This window comes from Canis lupus, chromosome 23 (genome assembly GCF_048164855.1).
Source record: "Canis lupus baileyi chromosome 23, mCanLup2.hap1, whole genome shotgun sequence".
Classification (NCBI taxonomy): domain Eukaryota; kingdom Metazoa; phylum Chordata; class Mammalia; order Carnivora; family Canidae; genus Canis; species Canis lupus.
The window spans coordinates 341,818-364,330 of NC_132860.1; the positions used below are offsets into that span (position 1 = coordinate 341,818).

The 22,513-nt window shown below is 40.6% G+C and overlaps 1 protein-coding gene across 1 annotated transcript; it reads right to left on the bottom strand.

Annotated features, from left to right (window-relative positions):
- Positions 1-1,808: 1,808 nt before the first annotated feature.
- On the bottom strand, positions 1,809-8,097 carry LOC140615358 (membrane-spanning 4-domains subfamily A member 4A-like). The gene is made up of 7 exons (XM_072795255.1): positions 7,898-8,097; positions 4,912-5,047; positions 4,387-4,521; positions 4,126-4,182; positions 3,371-3,487; positions 2,417-2,518; positions 1,809-2,029 (listed from the first exon to the last, which is right to left on the bottom strand). Exons 1-7 carry the CDS (start codon positions 7,966-7,968, stop codon positions 1,946-1,948), a joined length of 702 nt encoding a protein of 233 aa, XP_072651356.1. The 5' UTR covers positions 7,969-8,097; the 3' UTR covers positions 1,809-1,945.
- Between the last annotated feature and the right edge of the window lie 14,416 nt (positions 8,098-22,513).

Genomic DNA, 22,513 nt, shown 5'->3' on the forward strand with positions numbered 1-22,513 from the left:
AGTAAGTGGGAGAAAATAGATAAAATCCCAGCACAGAATATCTAGTAATTTATGTAGCTACTGCACCCTCAACGCAGTAGATTATAACTCCTGACTCCTTGAGTCTGGGCTGCACGCAATGGCTGTATAGTGACGTTTTTCCCAAGAGTACAGCATAAAAGTCAGGAAAAAGGTAACAGTGGAAAAAACCGAAAAACTTTACTCAGGGAGGTGATTAAAGTCAACATAAACAGCGTAAATCATGTTGATAATATATGCCCTTGATTGGTTATGATAAGAATATATTTTACTTCTGCAACCCTCCTCCCCAAACTCAAAACACTAGTCTAATCATGAGAAAGAAAAGTCAGACAAACTCCAGTCGAGGGCTGTTTTACAAAATACTTGGCCAGGATTCCACAAAACTATCAAGGTCCTCAAAACCCGAGTCTTGAGAATCGTCACAGCCAAGAGGAGCCTAAGGAAACATGGCAGCCAATGCAATGTGGTGTCTTGGTTGGGATCTTGGAACAGGAAAAGGGCGCTCACTGCAAACTAAAGAAATCTGAATAATAGTAATAATGCTTTAGTTAATGATAATGTATGAATATTGGTTCATTACACTAATGTAAGATGTCAACTGATTTGGGTTGTATGGGAACACTCATTACTATCTTTTGCAATTTTTTTTTTTATAAATCATTTTAAAAATACCATTTATTGGGCAGCCCGGGTGGCTCAGTGGTTTAGCACCGCCTTCGGCCCAGGGTGTGATCCTGGAGACCCAGGATCGAGTCCCACGTTGGGCTCCCTGCATGGAGCCTGCTTCTCCTTCTGCCTGTGTCTCTGCCTCTCTCTTTCTCTGTGTCTCTCGTGAGTAAATAAATAAAATCTTTAAAAAAATAAATAAAAATAAAAATACCATTTATTTTTTAATAGATAATATTAAAAGTATTACAATGTGAACAACTACATCAAGATGGTTAAAATGAAAACCACAAATGCCAAGGTGAAAATGTACAGTGACTGGAATTCAGGGACTGCTAGAAGGCATGTGTGTGTGATGTGCAATTTGGATATGACCTAGCAATTCCAGTGGAACTGTACACATACCTGTACCAAGGTATAGAGGTACAGTTTTCGTGCACAGCACTGTTCATCCCGAATGGAAGTATCTCAAATATTCATCAATACTAAATAGGTAATAGCTTGTTCCATAAGTCTTAAAATAGAATATCTTCAGCAGCATGAATAAACTACTGCCACTGGCAATCGCATGAGTGAAGTTCACGAGCACGCTAGAAGAAAGGAGCCATATTCAGTACGCATACTCAGTTATACAGATCACAGATTCCCTTTTATATAATTCAAAGACGGATAAAACTCACATTGGTTGTAAAAGTCAAGACTGCAGTTACCCTGGGGATCTTAGTGAGTGAAAAGGAGCACTCAGTCTTCAGGAACTTTGATAATGTTAACTCATTGACACAAGTGCTGGTTACATGAGGATGTTCTCTTCCTATTTATCTAAAAATTGGAGGTTCCTGGCTGACTCAGTTGGTAGTGCATGTGGCTCTTGATCTCTGGGTCATAAGTTTGAGCCCCTGTTAGGTGTAGAAATTACTTAAAAATAAAAATCTTAAAAAAAAAATAAAAATCTTAAAAAAAAAAGAAATTGGCCAGCTGTTATAGTGATCTTCTCACTTTCCTGTGTGTGCGGCATAGTTTCTTTAAGAGTTATCAAGAGAAATGATACTGTGCATCCCAGGCATATGATTGGTTATGGGACGATGTGGGAGGATGGGATTCAAAATCACAATCAGCACCAATAGAGGGAAAAAATGTATTTTATTTGGTTTTGTAATAACTGTTCTTGTGCACAGATGTGAACACTTCCTGGCAGGCAAGCTATTATTGACTCAGTGACGCACAATGAATGACTTTTCTAAAAGCAGGAACAATTCTGTTAAAACTCCAGCTCCTCATAAACATGTTCATAAGGGGCCGTTACTGAGGGCAACTTGTCATTGGTTGACTGGATAACCACCACCTGTTGGAGATTGAGAATCACACACAGAGTTATGCACGTACTCTTTCAGCTAGAGGGATTCACATCTATCCTGGGAACACCTTCTTTTCTGTATCCTGGGACCTAAGAGTTAAGTATCTGTTCTTTCAGGGCCTTGGACCCTCACTAGATAAAGATCAATATCCAGCAAGATCTATGAGACTCCTGGAAACACCTGCCATAGCTCTATCTCTGCGTGCTGCTGTGTTCTCTAGTTTCAGGAAGAAGTCACATCACAGCCATCCTTCCTTCACTCTGCTCCTTTATCTTTCCCATCGGTTCAGAGAGAAGAGCCAGTGAAAGAAACAGAAACACAGACTCAGCATCACTCGCCAAATGTGAACCCTCCCTCAGGTCCTGAGCACTCACCTGCGAGACAAAGCAGGTCACCTTGCACCCAAACACAGAAAGAGAGATGGCGATGCTGATTTCCAGGAGGGAAAGGACCAGTATCACAGTCTCAAATGCCCTCTAAAAAGAAACAGATGCCACAAGGAAAGAGGGAAAAAGGGAAGGAATATAATTAATAGATGGAGCTTCTGCAGGCCCTGGATTATCTGATTCCAATCTGACTCTTCCTCCACTTTAGAAATAGGTACATTCTTTCTCATAACAAACCAAAAAAGAAAAATTGACAAGAAGATCCTAAAATGACTGAGAGGAGTTCTACTCCGGATCTCTATAAGTGCAGGGAAATTCAGATTAAATCAGATGTATTTCCTTAGTTTTTTTTGGTTTAGAAATTCTCTATGTTGTCTGCTTCAAGTTTTTTTCCTTATAACCACTCCCCTGTATGAGTTTATGCTTTTTTCTCATCTAAAGATCAGGGAACCTCCAGGCCTAGGAAAGGGACATCAGTGTCCTTTCCTTTTACATAGCACACCCCGGAGTTTCTGAGCATCTTGGCTTGGGGCCCTGCCTCTCCTCCCCACCACCACCCCCTGCAAATGACACTGAGCTCACTGAGCCAGCACAGCAGCCTGCTGCCATCTCAACTTGAACCTGGAGACTTTATAAAAAGATCCTTAGGAGCACTGGATGGTATACTATATGTATAACAAATTGAATTTAAATTTTAAAAAATGTAAAAAAAAATTTTTCTAATGTAACTCTGTTCAGTGAAGAATGAGAGAAAAAAGGTAACTATCCTGGTAGGTCCCAGCAGAAAGGGGCTGAAAATTCTCCCCATGAGATCAGAGTCCTGGATCTTCCGGCTTGTCATGATACGCCAGGATCAGCTAAGAGACAATCATCTCGGGCAAATATACATTTAGATAATATAAACAGAGTTTCAGAAAATCAAAGCAGCTCGCAAACACTTACAAAAATAAGACACCTTCTTTCTGACTTAAGTTCCACAGTCAGTTCTACTGTTGATATGATTGTCCCTATTCCTCCAACCACAGCACTGAGCGTGTTCATTCCCAGGCTGCCCTTGATCTGGAAGACAATGATCGGTGTCACCTGTTTCACGCTCTTCTTCTCTTTGGAAAACACAAAAACATTCACTTATTTTTTTTTAAGATTGATTTATTCATTTATGATAGACAGAAAGAGAGAGAGAGGCAGAGACACAGGCAGAGGGAGAAGCAGGCTCCATGCCGGGAGCCCAACGTGGGACTCGATCCCAGGACTCCAGGATCGCGCCCTGGGCCAAAGGCAGGTGCTAAACCGCTGAGCTACCCAGGGATCCCCACATTCACTTATTTTTAAGGGGTTGAAGACACATTCTCAAATAATTCTCCAAAGTCTAAGAAAGAAGGAGGAGCATGGGCTGAAGCATTGGATTCTATGTTCACAAATTAATCCCAGGGACGGAATGTCAGACAATAGGGGTGGAAAAAGTCCGTCAAACCTCAGTTTCCTCATGGAAGAATTTGCCATGACCCCGTAGAGCCCAGATGATTCAGAGAATTGGGGATTATTTCTTTTGTCTTTTTTTTTTTAAATTTCTTTTGTCTTGAGCTAGAGCGCACCTGCTGCCTGATTCTTTTTTTATTTAATTTAATTAATTTTAATTTATTTATTTATTTTTGCTGCCTGATTCTGCTTGTGCTTTGGGCCCCGGAAGTACTTACCAGGTTCAGTGTCCTGTTTCTTCCAGCAGCAATAGACACCGCTCCGGATATAAGGAACTAAAAATGGAGGGAGCCACTCAGCCTGGTGGGCCTGCCCCTGCACTGCCACCCGTACCAGAGATCATCCGAACCCCAATGCAGTTAGTCACATATTTTGCTCTAAGAAGTAAAATCCCAGGTCAAGTCATTGGGTTTTGGAAAGAGAAGGCTGGAAGGAATATTTGCAGACTGCTATCACTGAGGAAGGTAAGGTGTACTCACAAAGAAGGATCCCCATATCGGATATCCTGAGACCATGCTCAAGGGATGACACCAATAACTGAAGTCAGAATAATAGAAACACTGATTTGTAGCAAACAGGCACACTTTCATCAGACCAATCAGAATCTGGGCCACCTGGGAGTGAAGAAGAAGACGCTCAGAGCATGAGGCTTGCAGGTCTCTAGGAAGAAGATTTTGTGGTCTTGACACACAACTGGTTTTGAAAGGGCTCCCAGGATGAAACCCCTAGGAGTCCATGGCCTTTCCTCAAGTGCAAGGCTGTTTAGAAAGATCTTAGGATAACTTTTTTTCCCCCTTTCATTGCAGAAATGCATTTTCCTTTCAGATTACAGTACTTCTGATTTTTTTTTTTTTAAAAGAAATCTCTTTCCTGCCACTGAGAGGTTTATGGAGTCAGCTTAGGACACAGTTAATCATGGCTCAGGCGTCACAAAGGAAAACTGTTCTCCTCTCTGGAATCCGCTATCTCCGCAAATACTATGCTTGGAGGCCAAGCTCACTCACCCCCAGGATTTGGGGCTCCCCCTTCAGGAAGGTCTTCAGGTTGTCTGTTTGGTCTTCTTGGATGATGTTTTTCTGTAGAGGATTCGGGCCAAACCCTCCAGGTGTTCCTTCTGGTGTATTAACACAGTCTCTAGCACTGTAAATGTAAACATTTTACAGAAAACAGACTCATTCTCCAACCCCTTTCTTCTAGACATGAAAAGCGGCCTTTGGGGAGAATGGTATCATGAGGCAGTCTGCTGTGCTGGTAAGTTACTCTACCAGAGTTATAATTCCAGTCACGCACTGTATAAACCATCTCCATGCTCTGGTTTTTAAAATTATAAAATGGTGGGGGAGGGGTACCTGGGTGGCTCAGTCAATCGAGCATCCAACTCCTGGTTTCAGCTCAGAACATGGTCTCAGGGTCATGAGATGGAGCCCCAAGGTGGGCTCCATGCTTAGTGCAGAATGTGCCTGAGATTCATTCCCTGTCCCTCAGCCTCTCCCCCCAGCTCTCTAGCTCTTTATCTCTCAAATAAATAAATAAATAAATTATTTTAATAAATAAATAAATTATAAAATCATAAAAAGGGGGTGATTGTGGTACCTGCCTCCTATTGTTTGTCATACGTCTATGATTTCACAGATCTGTATGCATAAAACTGGGAACTGGGTACCTGGTGCCTCCTAAGTACTTAGTAGATAGTTAGCATCATTTTTAAAAATTGTTTTATTATTAAAACTTGATATAATAAATATACACACAGAATGCTTACATTTATATCTTCTAGAAGAAAATGACTGATGGAAAATGAATCATGTAGAATCCTGTAAGAGCCATGTATCGTGGCTGCTGTTCACAAGAGTACTATCCTCTCATTCCATCAGTCAACAAATATTGATTAAATATCTACTATGTGCCAGACCCTATTATAGGTTTTGTTGCTAGGAATATAGCAATGAACCAAACATGCGTAATTCCTGTCAATGGGAAGCCTACAATACAGTAAAAGAGAATACATTTTTAATTTATATCATGAATGTGTAAGTGCACGGGAATAGAAACTACGTAAAATGAGAATCTTCACTTTCCATGTACGGAAAATGTCAGTCGGCGTTTCCATGTTTGAACCAAATGAGACTTCACCTTCTCTGGCAAACTGGCCTTCGCTAATGTTGCCCTTTGCTACAAGCATAGTGACGATTTATTAGAAGCTCTGATGGCCGGGCCAACTCCAAATGGCCTTCAGGCTCTTGTTCATTGTTGCATAGCAGCCCTGCAGACAGGTTTGTTGCACCGACAGCCTTTATCCTTTCCCTTTCCCTGCGTTCACACCAGGGCCACATGACTTTGCCGCTGCCCCCGTTAAAAGGTGGAATATATTTTCTTCCTCTCTCAATGTTGATGTTGGCCTTGTGATTCACTTTGGCCAAGGAGATATCAGCAAATATCTTAAAAGCACAGGCTCTTGAGCTCATGCGTGGCTAAGGAAAACTAGCTGGGCCCCCTTGCTTGAGGATAAGAGACACTGGAAAGGAGAGAAGTCGTAGCCTTCATCTCGGGGGGAGTCATCCCAAATCAGGCAGCAATTATGGGCCCTCACGCGTGTGAGTGACCCCAGGGGATTTCAGAAGAACCATCCACACCCACGTGCAGACTTGTCAGCAATATGCGTGTTTGTTGCTTTAAGCCAGTAAGTTTCGGGGGTTACTTGTTATGCACCGTTACTGTGGCAATAAATCACTGACGCACCCTTGCTCACGCTGCCGGACAGACTCTGCCTTCATTCTGATGTGACCTCTAATGAGTCTCGTTTGTCTGTATCTCCTAGTTTCTGTGTCATTTTTTTGCCTTAAAGGAAAAAAAAAGTGCTCATTCCTGCATATTCTCCCACACAAACAGGGATCATTACAAATAGACTCGAACAGTAGCTTCACTACCTCTGGGAAAAAGAACACGGACAGAGCCTTGGCGACTATCTGTTCAGTGATCAGGATCCAGGTCTCAGTAAAACATCCTGAAGACAAAACCTAAACTTGCCACCTCAGGTTACATTGGGTCCCAGATAATTTTTGCATGTGTTTAAAACTTATAGCTACGGGGCAATGTCAAAACATGTTAGCATATGATCTTCTGTGTCTCAAGAAAGAATAATATTTCTTTCCCTTTTCTTTTTTTTTTTTTTAAATTTTTATTTACTTATGATAGTCACACAGAGAGAGAGAGGCAGAGACACAGGCAGAGGGAGAAGCAGGCTCCATGCACCGGGAGCCCGACGTGGGACTTGATCCCGGGTCTCCAGGATCGCGCCCTGGGCCAAAGGCAGGCGCCAAACCGCTGCGCCACCCAGGGATCCCTCTTTCCCTTTTCTTTTAAGTACACTCCATGCCCAGCATAGAGCCCAACACAGGGCTTGAACTCACTACCCTGAGATGATCAAGATCTGAGCTGAGATCAATAGCTGGACACTTAACCGGCTGACTACCCAGGCTCCCTAAAAGAGCAGTATCTCTATCATTACACAGGGAATACGGATGGGCTAGTGAAGTTTCCTTACATCATCAAGTTCTCACAGTTTCCCTGTGAGATCAGGTCACGGGTGAAGCCGGGGTGTGTTGAGCTGCCTTCCGCACGTGAATAGACTCAGCAGAGTCATTTACCAGGAAGGGGGGGTTCTACTGATACCCTTAGCCTGCCACTTCTTCCTTTTCCCTTCCTTCAATTTCTCTGGCTCAGATTCCATTTATTCTGGAAGTTAGCTAATATTTCCCTTTGAAGTAAATGTTGAATGGGGCACAATTCCGCAGCCTGGACATTCACGCCCACGTAGGTGAGAACCTGCCCTTCGAAAGCCTGGTCAGGAGCAGGCTAACTCATCCCAAAGCTCATTCTCACCTCGGCCTTTACCAGACACCTTTGACCCACCTTCCCGCATGTCACCCACCAATAGCTGAACCCAGAACTCTTCCTAGAAGCTGAGAATAGAAAATGAGCTCTGCCTACCTTTGCATCTCTCTAGAAGTGCACCAAATGGGAGGTGAGAGCTCCTCCTGACCATCGTTCCTTAAAACCATTTCCCCTGAAGAGTCTGATCTGAAGAGTAGTGGGATGACCACCTTCAGCTCTGCAGTCACTGTTGCTTCCTGTGGGTCATCGTACCCCGCCTACCACAGGGCAGCTGCGAGGAAATTTCGTGAATTAAACCAGTGCTTGCATGAGATAGCGAAGCCAAGGATAAACCAACAGAAACTTGCTTTCAGATCTTGATTGCCCTCCTGGGCGGTTTTCTTAAGTACCGTATTTAAGGTGTTTCATATCAAAACCTCAGTCACATGAGGACAAGTGATTGACTTTTATCCCAAAGCCCAAACTGCAGCTAAGAATAAATTTAAATTACCACAAATTAACACTTGTTAACAAACATCAGGACGAAAATCACTAACCGCTATGACTGGATATACTAAAAAAAGTTGCTGGGGTGCCTGGGTGGCTAAGTAGGCTAAGCATCCTGCTCTTGGGCTCAGGTCTTGAGCTCAGGCCCCGCACTGGGCTCCATGCCCCGGGTGGAGCCTATTTAAAGTCACTAACCAACCCTTGTGATAGCTCTCTACTCTTGGTCACACTAGAGAACTCCGCAACCACTACTCTTATTATGATTATGATTTTACTTGAGATGTCACATGTGATGTTCTAGTGTCTTTTCCAACACAAATATTTCAAATATTTACCCCTCAGCTCTGGGTCCCATCAATTTGTAAAATCAAGGGGGATATTCCATTTATTTTATGGCTTGTTAATTAATTTTTTAAATCAGAGAACCAATTGCTTCAGAAGAATCAAGAGATAGAAATCAGATCCAAAAAGTTTTTTTTTTTAATTTATTCCACTTATTTTCTACAAAATATAACATTAAATACAAATCAGATTTTTTCGGGATTGATTTTCAGTGCTCTGCTCCTTATATCTTTCTCCAGTTTTGAAAGTCTGTGAAAGGGAGTGCATTCTGTTAGGATATGGGCAGACTAAAGTAAAGTTGTCCTTAATCAAGTTCACTAATATATTATGATTGTGTTTTTAAAATATGCATTTTATCACGTTTTCCTTCGTCTTCGAAGAGCATTTTTCACTCTCTATCATAATGTGTGGCTTTTATTCATATTAATTATTTTACCATATTCAACTGTGTAAATACAAACATTTTTTTCCTCACATGTTGATAAAATTTACAGTTCTTGCAATATTTTTATTTTATCAGAAACCCAACTCAGAACATTCTGGTGCATGTCTCTTTATATACTGGCAAATAATTTGCAAGGTCTATGTCTTAAATTGTGCACACCTCCTACCACAGGATATTCTTAAATTATTCTCTAAGTCATCTTTCTAATTATCTTACTTCCTGGAATATGTGATGACCGCTATTACTATTGCTTCACATCTTGTCCAATTCTTGGTTTTATAAGATATTAAAAACAAACAGTATACAAGAGATCAATTTGTATCCATTCTATGGGCTTAAAATGGTGGCGAGTTTCTTTTCATATATTTTTTGCTTTTATTGGAATTGACTGTTGTGTCTTCTATTTTTCTGTTGGTTTGTTTGAATTTGTTGTCTTGAGTTTAAAATCTTCTTTAAATAATTCTGTGTTACTTTAGTCTTTTTGGGCTGCTCTTTCTAACAGAATACTATACTGAATTGCTTATACACAGTAAAATTTTATTTCTCACAATTTTGGGGTCTTGGAAATCTAAGATCAAGGTGTAGGCAGATTTAGTGTCTGATGGGGGCCCACCGCCTGGTTCACAGACCTCACAGTCCTTATAGGGCAAAAAGAGGCAAAGTGGCCTTCCGGGGTCTCTGGTAAAAGGCACTCATCTTATTTATGAGGACTCTGCCCTCATGACCTAGTCACCTCCTACAGGCCCCACCTCCAAATATCATCACATTGGAGATTTAGCTTTTCAACTTATTAATTTTGAGGAGACAAACAGTCAGCCTACAGCATGCATTAATGTTGTCAGTCAAGTGTAAAACTACTATACACAGATACTGGAATTGAACAACTAAGTGGACGGTGGATTGCGGAAGCCGGGTTTCTCATTGTTGGAATGGGACGTTATGGATGGGCCAGGGGAGAAGTCTAGAATGATCGACGTGGCAACCTATTAGAGATGGAGAAATCAGTATGGGCTCATATTTCAGCTAAGATAGACACAGGTGGATATACCCAGGAATATTTATAGATACATATGTTTACAGGGGTCAGCGTGCACACCCATTTCCCTGCTCTTTCCATTGAGAGTACTTTAAAAGAACAACACCCCAGTAACAAGCACACCTAATTTGCAGATTTTTGCTTCAAATACCATGCTCCAATAAAGAAACAATACCTTGAGCAAGTGGTATATTCTAGGTCTTGGGTAAGAAATAGACAAGATAAGTTTGGAGTATATTTCCATGCCAAAAAGTAAGAAAGTAATCAAAAAGAAACAGTGACAGGAGATGTCAAGGGGACAGAGGAGACAACTGAAAGAGCTTATAATGTCCAAAGCTGGAACTTTTTAAAAAATATATTTTATTTATTTATGAGAGAGACACACAGAGAGAGGCAGAGACACAGGCAGAGGGAGAAGCAGGCTCCATGCGGGGAGTCCGATGTGGGACTCGATCCCGGGACCCCAGAATCACGCCCTGAGCTGAAGTCAGGCGCCAAACTGCTGAGCCACCCGGGCTGCCCAAAGCTGGAACATTTTAATCAATGAGATAAATAAAGTTGTACTGGATTAGAATCTAACATATACAATAAATATCCATACTGGTATAACATAAATGACTGAGTAAATAAATAAAGGAGGATAGGCAATTCTGCTGTGTAAATTCCAAATAATTTTAATTGTCTACTGCAAGGAGGTGCTTAGGAAATCAGGCAGCAGATAAACTAATTCTCTCCAGTCCCTCATGATGTGAAAATATTCTATTTTCCTTCCATGAACTCAAATAGTCTCAATCTCAATGCTTACTGCCCACTTTTTCCACCCGCTCACCCAGCCATGCCCCACTACCAGCCAGACAGCTGCCTGGACTTGGTGAGTAACATTGGGAATTAGGGAGAAGGATAGAAGATCATTAGAGTCACAAATATATAAATATCAGTGTTAAGCTCGTGCTACATCAGTGACCAGGTCTGTAACCAAGGTAACAATAAAGCTTTTCTAATCTTTAATTTCCTTAATGTCCTTAAATCAATGTCAATGGTATTTTTTTCAGTTTTTGTTTTGAATTTGAGGAGAATACACATAGAGATAGGTATGCATAGATAAACCATATTACATATATAATCATATATGATTATATTTTTATAATTATATTTTATTCAACTTTTATATTTTATATATTACATATATAAAATTATTGACAGGTTGCTTATTTCCTTTTGAGCTCACAAAATTCTGATTTTAAATGTTTGTTCTGTAAATTTGGCGATGAAAAGAAGGGAAAGAGACATATTCTCCACTTTTATTAATTCTGATAATAGCCACCCCTACTTTGGTTTTACTGTAGGATAATTAAGAAAGATCCAAAGCAAAGTCATAAAGGAGAGGTAGAGAAGAAATGCACTATTCTCAGTATCTATCTATTTCAATGGGAAAAGATTAACTTCCAGAATAAGTGGGATCTCAGCCAGGGAAACAGAAAGGAGTGAAAAGGGGATGAGGGAGTGGAATAAAGCTTCAGAGTCTAACTCTAGGCAACAGAGATGAGTAATTATCTACTGTACTAGAAGTCTGGACACATTGCAGCTGTTTATCAGAGAGCACCAGGGGCTAAAACAAAGATAAGGAAAACCCCACAGGGGTTCCTGCTAAAGATTTCTTGGCCCAGATGCTCAGACTATGACAAACACAGAGTTTCCAAACACAAGGAGGTTCCTAGATATGACACCCAAGCACAGCCCATTGCCAGGTCTTTATTCTTTGGCTGCCAAACAAAGAGAATTCTTAAGCTGGAGAAATGTCATTTTCTAACTCAGGTTTTTAGTCAGACGTTTTAAGTAAAAAATTCAAAAATACCTTTTATATTGGATTTTGGTTCATAACAGCGACCATGAGCTCTCATTTTCTGTATTGACTTTTCCTCTATTCTTTCCTCTATTTGTAAAATTTCATATAATCAAAACTTGCAAAAGAGATATCTTCTTTTTTCTCTTAAACTCTTTATTTTGGGTTGATCACATCCAGTTACATAAATGTAAGTAGCATTTAAGTGCAGGTGGCTTCCACCATTTTATCCCCAAGTCTAGACACATATTCCAGAATGCAGACTCTACACTTAAACACTTATCCATCATTTTACACTCTTATCCAAGCATAAAGGCCCAGTAAAAATCTCTTATTTCCAAAAGTAGCCATTAGCCTTTTTATTTTTTTTAAACTTTATTTATTTATGTATTCATGAGAGACAGAGAGAGAGAGAGGCAGAGGCAGAGGGAGAAGCAGGCTCCATGCAGGGAGCCCGATGTGGGACTCGACCCCGGGACTCCAGGATCACACCCTGAGATGAAGGCAGACACTCAACCACTGAGCCACCCCGGCGTCCCGCCATTAGCCTTTTTAAAGTGTATGATTCAAAGGCATTTAGTACATTCAGTGTCGTGCAGCCATCACCTCTGCCTGGCTCTGGGAACTCTTCACCACAAATGGAAATCTTGTGCCCATTGCTTCCCTACCCTTCATCCCTGGAAACCACGAATATGCTTTCTGCATGTATAGGTGTGTCGATTTTAAGGGTTTCGTATAAATTGAATCACATAATATGGGATCTTAAGAACTACAAACAGTCAAACAAACACTTGTATACATATGTTCATAGCAGTTCTATTCACCATAGCCAACAGGTGGAAACAACTCAGGTGTCCATCAACAGAGGAATGAATAAACAGAATGAGGTATGTCCATATAATAAAACATTATTCAGCGACAAGAGGAAATTAGGAACTGATACATGCATCAAAGTGAATGAACTTTGAAAATATTACACCAAGCAAAAGAAATCAGAAACATTGTGAGTTTTTATTATACAATTTGAAAAGGTTTTTTTGTTTTTGTTGTTTAGGGACGCTGAAGGGCCCAGTCTGTTAAATGCTTGGCTCTTGATTTCGGCTCAGGTCATGATCTCAGGGTCTTGAGATCAAGCCCCCTGGCAGGCTCTACACTGAGTGTGGAGCCTGCTTGGAGTTCTCCCTCTCCCTCTCCTTCTTCCCCATCCCAGCTAGGGCACACATGCACCCTGGCTTGCTCTCACTCTCTTAAATATTAAATAATTAAATATTAATTATTAAATACAGCAAACCACAGCATTTAGTACCTTAAAAATAATCATGCAGATGAAAAATAAAGGCCATCTGGTATACCTGGGTGGCTCAGCAGTTGAGCATCTGCCTTCAGCTCAGGTCATGACCCTGGAGTCCCAGGATTGAGTCCCATGTCGAGCTCCCTGCATGGAGCCTGCTTCTCCCTCTGCCTGTGTCTCTCCCTCTCTCCCTCTGTGTCTCTCATGAATAGAAAAATAAAATCTTTAAAAACATTTAAAAAAGAAAGGCCATCAATTTGGAAGTAATATTTGCAAGATATATAAATTGCACAAGATTAGCACATGCTACAGACTGAATGCTCACATGCATGCAAAGAAAGATGGCTAAATGTCTCAACCTCCTGTGCTCTGACAGTTCTGGGAGGTGTTTTACACACTTCTTGAAGATTTGGGAAATTGAATCCCAATTGCCCCAAATAGTGGATTTAACCATCATATTTTGGCTTCCTTTCTCCTTTCCTATCTACTCTCCCCACTCCCTCTCACAGCTTTCTGAGCAGATCACCCAATAAACCATCTGCACTCAAATCCTGATCTCACATGCTGCTCTTAGGGGAAGTGAGTAGAAAGGAACCAAAATGGCTCTACAAAGTAGACGTTCTTTATCAAATTTTGGGAGCGAGTGTGTCTACGCAGTCAGATAATCATAAAGATTCCAGATTAGTGGAAATTATAATGATGATGTCTAGATTGCTGTAATGTCCCTACTGAGATTCGAGCCAGCGGTGGGTAAAAATGAGGTCCATGTAGAAGAGAAGGTTTTGAGTTAAGCAGTGTTAGTGTTTTGAACAATATGAGGAGATGATAAGTATTGTCTCATTGTCTGGTGATATTAGGTGCATTAGAAACCTTAAAGAGGGATCCCTGGGTGGCACAGCTGTTTAGCGCCTGCCTTTGGCCCAGGGCGCGATCCTGGAGACCCAGGATCGAATCCCACGTCGGGCTCCCGGTGCATGGAGCCTGCTTCTCCCTCTGCCTATGTCTCTGCCTCTCTCTCTCTCTGTGTGACTATCATAAATAAATAAAAATTAAAAAAAAAAGAAACCTTAAAGAAAATGAATAGAATTCTTAGGTTATTTAAATATCAACCAAATGCACACCAAGGGAGTCTCAAAGCTTCCCCTAAAACACTTATATATACATACACTCTGCAACCATAAAGCAGAGACTATGATGGAAATCAAGGCCAAACATTAGATTTTGAAGGTAATACAACTGCAAAGGATACTAGATATATGCATATTAATAAATCTTTTATTGTGTTGTCAGGGACCTTAGTGATAAAAACAGTGTGATGGTGAGACTTGGAATGGGGAGATGGTCGTGAAAATGCCCGGAAAACTTTAATTCCCAGATTTTCCTGTAACCTGTAAACTGGCAGAAGCTTTCTTACTTGATAGAGAAAAATCTCTCTCTTGCTTTTGCTGATGAACTTGGAGAAGTGCAAGCATGATCTCCTTCAAAAAATGCAAATTGGACTTCAAATTATAAAACATCTGTTCCTTGAAATATGTAGATGTAGAATAAAAACAAAAGGCTGAGAATAAAGAGTTTCAAATCATGTTTCCAATAAAGGACTTGAATGAAGAATATACAACGACCTCACAACTCAATAACCAGAAAACAAGCAATTCAGTTTAAAAGGAGGCAAGAGATATGAATAGACACTTGACCAAATAAACAAGTGATAGCATGAAAAGAACTCAAAATACAAGTTAAACTCACAAGGAGACTACTTCGCATCCATTAGCGTGGTAAAATGAAAAAGACTGGCCATTCCAAGTGCTGGCACTGATGCGGGGAAACTGGATCTCTCATATGCCTCTGGGGGGATGTAAAACAGTACGATCCCTTTGGAAGCTACGTGGCAGTTTCTTAAACGTAAAATATCTTTCATGGGAGTGAGACTTTCCACTTCTAGATATTTATTTAAGGAGATTAAAGCGTGTGTCCATATAAAGGCTTGAACAGGAAAGTTCATAGTAGCTTAATTTGTCATAGACCAAGCCTGGATACAGTCCACTGTCCATCAATAGGCAAACCGATGAATTGTGGTAAATTCATACAATGGAATACAACCCGGTACACACAAACACGAATGACCATCAGTAGAAGTTTGCTGAGTGAAAGAAGCCCCCAAAAAGAGCATGTAGCTATCGAGAGAGATTACCCATCTTCACACATAAAGGAAGAGAGACGAGAAAGATAATGTTGTTTTGCAGAGAGGTTCCTCTTTCTGGAATAATCTATGAGGTCACCTATTCGCACACAGGAAACAGAATTATCTTCAACACCATCACGGGGAACATTTAGAACCAACATAATGTAACAATAACCACAAGGAAAGATTTTTTATATTTAGTGAGTGAATCTCTTCTCCAAGATGCAAAAGTCGGGCCACACGTTGTGCATACATAGGGCTATAGGCCCACAAACACAGTAGAGCATTTTCACAGAGACATGGATAAAAGACTGTCTTGAACCTATCTGTCCATGGCTTATAGTTTTCACTTCCAGACGTACCAAAACCCTCAAAGTTAGTGCTAGAGAGTCATCAATGGCACAGACATCTGCTTCCATCCTGGCATCCTGTTCCATCCTGACCTTCCCTCTTCCTGATAGAAAAGAATATAAATTCGTCCACAGAGGAAGTGCAATATGCAAATAGGCGAACACCAAGCACTTAGTAAAATTATCTTGAGTATGTACGTTGGATTTTTTCATGGAAACCAGGGGGTCCTTCTCATTCAATTTCCTACTTTGTGTGAAAGGGGCTAGAAGACTAGAGCCAATCCCTACCAGATCTCTCAGCTAAGGTTCTAGAGGCAATTCATACTCTGTCAAGGATGCGTGCTAGAATAAGGTCGGGTAGGGGAAGAGACATAGAAGTTACACACTTTTTTCTAGGTTGGCAAGAAGAGGTGTAGACACACGCTTCAGCAAGCATGAGGAGTAACAGCAATGTTGCTTTTCCTACTGGTCTCCTTCCTCAGTGCTCTAGGGGAGCCGTGTGGCCACTGGTGGGATTTCTGCAGCTTCCTATCATGGGCAGCAGCAACCATATCTTGATCTACTGGAAACAGCCGTGACTGACAGGCAACAGCAGTGTCTTCCTGGATCTGGTTCCCCAACAATGTCCAAAAATTATTTTTTAATTTTTGATTATGGGAAAAATAATATATAAAACTTACTACTTTAACCATTTTTTAAGTACAGCGTCAGCACTGTTAAATATAGTTAAATGGATGCACAACAGCACTTAGAACTATTTCTTGTTGCAAAACTGAAATTCTGTACCCACAGAACAACTTATTTCCTACCCCTAGACCCCGGCCACCACCACTCTACTTTCTGTTTCTATGAATTGGACTTCTCTAGATCCTCATCACAGTGGAATTATATGGCATTTGTCTTTTTTTTTTTTTTGTGATTGTCTTATGTTAGCATAGCATCCCCAAGGCTCATCCATGTTGTACATTTGAGGAGATTTCTTTCTTTCTTAAGACTTAATAATATTCCATTGTATGTATACACCGTATTTTCTTTATTCATTTGTCTGTTGATGAACCTTTGGATTGTTTCCACCTGTTGGGTGTTGTGAATGATGCTGCAATGAGCATGGGTGTGCAAATATTTCTTCCAGATCCTGCTTTCAGTGTATACTCAGAAGTGGAACTGCTGGATCAAAAGGTAGTTCTAATTTTTTATTTTTCAAAGAATGTCCGTACTATTCTCCACAGTGCCTGCACCAGTTTACATTCCCACCAACAACATAGAAGAGTGAAGAGGGTTCCCTTTCCTCTGCATCCTCATCAACATTTGTTGTTTCCAAACTTGTTAATTTTAGCCATTCTGACTACTTCATATCTGAAAGATAATTTTTCTGTATACAGTACTCTGGGGGGGGGGCAAGTATTTTCTTTCAACACTTAAAATGTCATTCCACTATCTCTTGGGCTGTAGGGTTTCTGCTGAGGAATCTGCTATTAGCCTAATGATGGTTTCTTATAGGATAGGCTTCATGCTGGAGTCCTGTGGTCAACAGGAGCTCTGCCCCTTTCATTCCCTTTGATACTCTTATCTGTCTCTTTCAGGATCTCCTCCATATCCTCAGTCATGGAGCCTCAAAAATCAGGCTGCTCCAGGACAGGAACCATTTTCTCTAGCAGTGACCCACACAGCTGCAGTAGCTGGGAACTCAATCATTGCTCTCGCTTTTCCCCAACAGAGAGAGAGAGAGAGAGAGAGAGAGAGAGAGAGAGAGAGAAACATCGCCACCAACCACTTCAGCCCCATGACTGCCTCTTCAAGGAAGGGGCGTCACTGGAAGTTCCTCTTTGCCCTCTCCAAGGTGTCAAAACTTAGCATTTCTTTTGGTTTGGTTTTGCTCAATGGAGTGCTAGGATCTCTCCTTGGTAAGACCGGACTTGTACAAAGTCTTTCACCTATCAACGCCAGGTGAGGCCTCCTCTGATTTTCCCCTACTAAGGCCGAGAGAAGTTGTGGCCAGTTAGCCAGCTCCTGATGGATCTGGAGCCCCTACTCAGATCTGTCTGCCTGGCACCAGATGCCCAGGGCAGCAAGACTCCTCCTAGGTCCCTTGGTGTGTGGTACTGAAGCTCCCACAGAGGCACTTGTGTTCAGGGGCAGATCCAGGATTAGTTGTTTTTAAATAAAGGGGAACAAGGATACCTGGATGGCTCAGTGGGTTAAGTGTCTGACTCTTGATCTCAAGGTTATGAGTTTGGACCCTACACTGGGCTCCATGCTGGGCACGAAGTCAACATAAATAGTAAGTAAGTAAGTAAGTAAGTAAATGGAACAAAGAGGAGTGATGTCTTATGCTTTATGATGCTGATGTCACCCCAATGATCCAAGTTTTCTGTGAGGAACCAGTGAACAACCCTTTGGAAGATGACAGGACTCATTTATCCCACACTTCCCGTAACCAAAGGGGCAGTAGAGCCAAGAGGAAACAATGTAGATATTGAATCCAGCTGGCTTGGGTTGAGATCCCAGCTCTGTCCTCTCCTGGCTAGGTGACCTTAGGTGAACTACTTTTATTCTTGTTATATACAGGAACTTGCAGATTTTAAAGAGAGATATTGCTTACCTCACAGTTTATTTTATGGAATAAAATGAACTAAGACAACATAGACTTCCAGCAGAAGGCTTCCAGCAGAATTTCCTAGTGGAAATTCAATGAACTTTAACTTTATTCTCTTTCTTACTCTCCCACGAGAGTTCAAACTCCAATTCAGCTTTTTATTTTTTTTATTTTTTATTTATTTATTTTGTTTTCAGTTCAGCTTTTTAAAATTTAATTGTTGGTTTCCTGTGGTACCTTCCCAGCTAGTGATACTGTTCCTCTGCGTTCTAATAGCATCTTCTATTCACCCAAGTGAATGTTTCTTTCTTTTTCTCTCTCCCTATTTGAATATAAACCTCTGAAGGGCAGGATTCACAATATATTGATCTTCTGTTCTGTGATGGAGAAAAATGTCTGGAATACAACAGAGGATCACTGTTTATTTTGTGATAAATAAAATATCCATATCCATAGAATTGCCATATCCATAGAATCCTGTTAGATAAAATATCAGTTCATTTACAAGTGACAAAAACATGGCTGGAAGCTGGAAGTGATAATTGTCTATCCCAGGATACTTGTCTCTGGGAAAGGAAGCACTGAAAACTATCACACCAGGTAGAAAGCCGTTCCTAACTTTCTTGCGTAGACTAATTGTCAACCCTCTTGCCTGCCCTAAATTTATCCCAGTGACCAAGTACTCACAAGAGCACAGATCAGAATCCAACCCAAAAATGTTATCGGGGTCACCAAAGAATAAGAACAGAAAATGAGTTGTTTCATCTGGTACCTTTTTGGCGCAGCTGAACATTAGATCCCAGAATCTCCCTTGATTATCCATCTCTCTGTTCCTTGTGTTGGTTTCGGACTGAGGCTCTTGCACTGCGTTTTCCTAGCAGTTCATTCTTACTAGGTTGACAGCACGTGTTCATTGCCCAAGAGAAATGTTTTTAGAAGTTTCCCAAACTTCATCTGGTACCATGTTTCTCTATGGCCTCACCTCTTCTACATTTCTGCCTATTTAGGGCTAAGCCAATGCCATCCTCCAATGTACATTTCATGCATTTCAATTTACCAGAAGTATATTATGTGAAGCCTACTACTAGTTACCTTTCTTGGTCCCTTCCAGTCCCATACCCACTTTCCCGAACTAGAAATGACAAGGTATAGGTGAATTTTGTCAAAAGCTTCTGAGAGGTTGGGACAATATCTCTTTTCCTAATTTTAAGTTTATGATTAGGCATAGATATATATCTATGAATGCAAAAGTATGTCCTATACACCATTCTAGACACTTGGCTACATGATCTTTGAAGATATACAATGAATTTGAAATAGTTGCGTTTAATATATCAGTTTAAGAAATAAGAAAAATAAACTAAGATAAAATTGCCCAAGATGATAGAGCCGGTATCTATTGTGGCTACTACAATTTGGCTCTGAGGGTTTTATATCCCAAAGTTCACATTCTAAACAGTCTCTTTCCTCAATGTCATTCACCAAAACTCTACGCAGGGTGTCCCAGAGAGAAGCTGTTTGGGAGACACCAGTTGAGCCCACTTGACTGTGCAGTGAGTAGAGGTTTTCCAGGGGAAATAATATTCATGAAAAACAGCAACTATCAATGGATTTTCACACTCTTGCATGTATAAATTCACCTCAACACTCTATATCAACCTGAAATTATGAATACAGTGCTCTATTTTATTAGTGTTTTTTTTTTTTTTTTTTTTTTTTTTTTGTAGGTAGACCCAAACCTGATAGAATAGGAATTATTTGGGAAATTTTATTTCTAAGACAATTTTCAGGAAGAAACCTTTGGTTAGCTTTGGTCAGAGGAGTTTAGAACATGTATTATTGTCCCAGGTGCCTTGCTAGGCCCTACGTCAGCTAGCATCAACTAGCTCTGATTGCTAAAGCTAGCTCAGCCACAAACTTAATCGCTATGATTACCAAAAGCACAGAATATGGAAAAGTGAAAGATCAGTGGGAAAACTTCTGTTGCATTTTCAGACAGAGAACCCGAGGTCCACAAAGGGAGAAGATTATTCCAAGTTCAAACACAGCAAAAAATTAGAGTCAGAATGAACTTGTATATGAGATTCATCATCACATTTTTTTACACTTTATCCCACCATTTATTGGCAGGAGATGGCTGACAATTGCTCTTAAAACTGTTTTCTGTCTATAGGATTATTTGGAGTTTGTTCTATTTGATAAAGTATTGATCAAAAAGGAGGATTCCACAAACTGTTCTTGGTCCTGGACATCACTGAACTGATGCTTTGAGTCTCTGTTACTCTTGGTCAGACCCTTACCCTCATGCACAAACACAAACACAGACAAGAAATCAATTTAAATTATTCCAATTTATTGCACAAATGCTAGTGAGATACTTTGAGAAGATCACAAGTACACTAACAATAAATGATTATATACTGCATCATGGGGTAAAGTGGTTATGAAGCAATAAGTGAAAGCTGGATAAACAGGTGTGCACCTGGCATCTTCATGCAGAAGACTACCTTTAAGTTGAAAATTTTAGAAAGATAATTTGAAACCAATGCATGTGAGAAGAACAGGCCAGTTGTGTGCTTGGTGTATGCCTGATGTGGGCACACCATAAAAGGTAACTGAATGGTCTTGAGAGAAAATTTGTCACGTACACAGGAAAGACAGAGTCAACAATGTGGCTAAAATATGAATTGAGAAAGAGTGATGTATGGTGCAGTTGTAAAGACAAACTGGATGCATTTTCGAGGTCCTGGTAGACCAGGCTTAGGAGTTTGAATGCATATATATACGTCATGGAAGTGATGTGCTCCAGAATGGGGATATCACTTAGCAAGCAACACAGTGAAAGGGGACATTTTTATGCTGCTATCAAATTTTGAGAGACACAATATTATTTCAGAAAAATTAAGGTAGAAAACCTGAGGTACTAGGATTAGATACTAAGTGTATGGTTATGTGATCACTTGTAGAGTCTAGGGGAGTTGATGTCTACCTGCCACTTTTTAATCTTGGCACTCTAAGTACATAAAACAAATATTTCATCAATGAGTTGTGAATGTTACCCCAAGATGATTTTTCAGGCTCTCCACAGGACCCGTCTGCTTGGCCTAAGATGTGAACCACTTTTTCCTCCCTTTAATAACAAAAACAGCAACAGCAACATAATCATTTTGCTTATTTTTCTTCATGAGCTGCTACTCACCATCTCTTCTCTTACTCGTCACATGACATCCTCCCTTTCTTCTGCAAATGTATTTACTTACTCACCACCAGGTCCTGGTTTCAATTCATTTGCATTGTCTCTGCCCCATCTCCGCACTTCACCCTGAGGCCCACTTCTGAACACACCAGGGCCAAGTCTTCTCTTGGAGACTTCTCGTGGCCCAGGCCAGCAAATACTGTCTCTGTTGGTGAGTTAGTCTCTCTTTACCAGACCTCTCTCTGCTCTGAGCTACCTGCTGTCTACTGTTTTACAGTGTAGTTTTCTGACTAATTGTAGTTTCGACCTTGGTTTGTTTTTCCTTCCTTTTTACCCCTGTGTCTATAGGTGTGCAAGGGTTAACTTGGCTTCCCTTTTATCTCAAAATAATTCAGAGTGTTAAGCTGCTTCATTTAATAATGATCTCTCTCCTAATGACACCAAATCTCATCTTTCCCAAAACTCTGTATTGGACATTGTCAGGCTCTCTCCATTGCAACTCTCTTTGGTTTCCTAAAAATGAAAGTCTAAGAGTGAGCTTAATTTAGGTTTCTCTGTGCCCCTCTCTCATCAATTCATATTTCCGACTTCCTATCAGTTCTTTCAACCTTAGCAGGTGTCCTCCTTTGACCCGAGACCCTGTGGCAGAATGTGTTTATCAACCAATTGCTTGTCTAACTTTACCCTTTAATTCAACTTGTTAACAAGATCTCCCGATTTCTCTTTTGCTCCATGTTTTAGATATAACCATTTCTCTCCATTCCCAGTGACTCCATTTTAGCTCAGGTCTTCATTAATTCATTTTCAAGTTCTTCATTAAATGATCTTTTCATTTATGGCTTTCCTGTTTTTCACCTACCCACCTCTCCAGGTACTGAGTTACTTAGTAAAACTCCCCACTGCCCACTCATCAATCTGCAAACATTATTGAACAAACTGGTGTCA

What these genes read in the sequence shown, in the direction of transcription:
- LOC140615358 (XM_072795255.1), bottom strand. Translation starts at nt 7,968, where the DNA reads ATGGTTTTAAGGAACGATGGTCAGGAGGAGCTCTCACCTCCCATTTGG. An exon ending in GGGAGCCCCAAATCCTGGGG is followed by an intron (nt 4,522 to 4,911) that starts GTGAGTGAGCTT and finishes CTTCACTCCCAG; the next exon opens with GTGGCCCAGATTCTGATTGG. An exon ending in CGATATGGGGATCCTTCTTT is followed by an intron (nt 4,183 to 4,386) that starts GTGAGTACACCT and finishes CTCCATTTTTAG; the next exon opens with TTCCTTATATCCGGAGCGGT.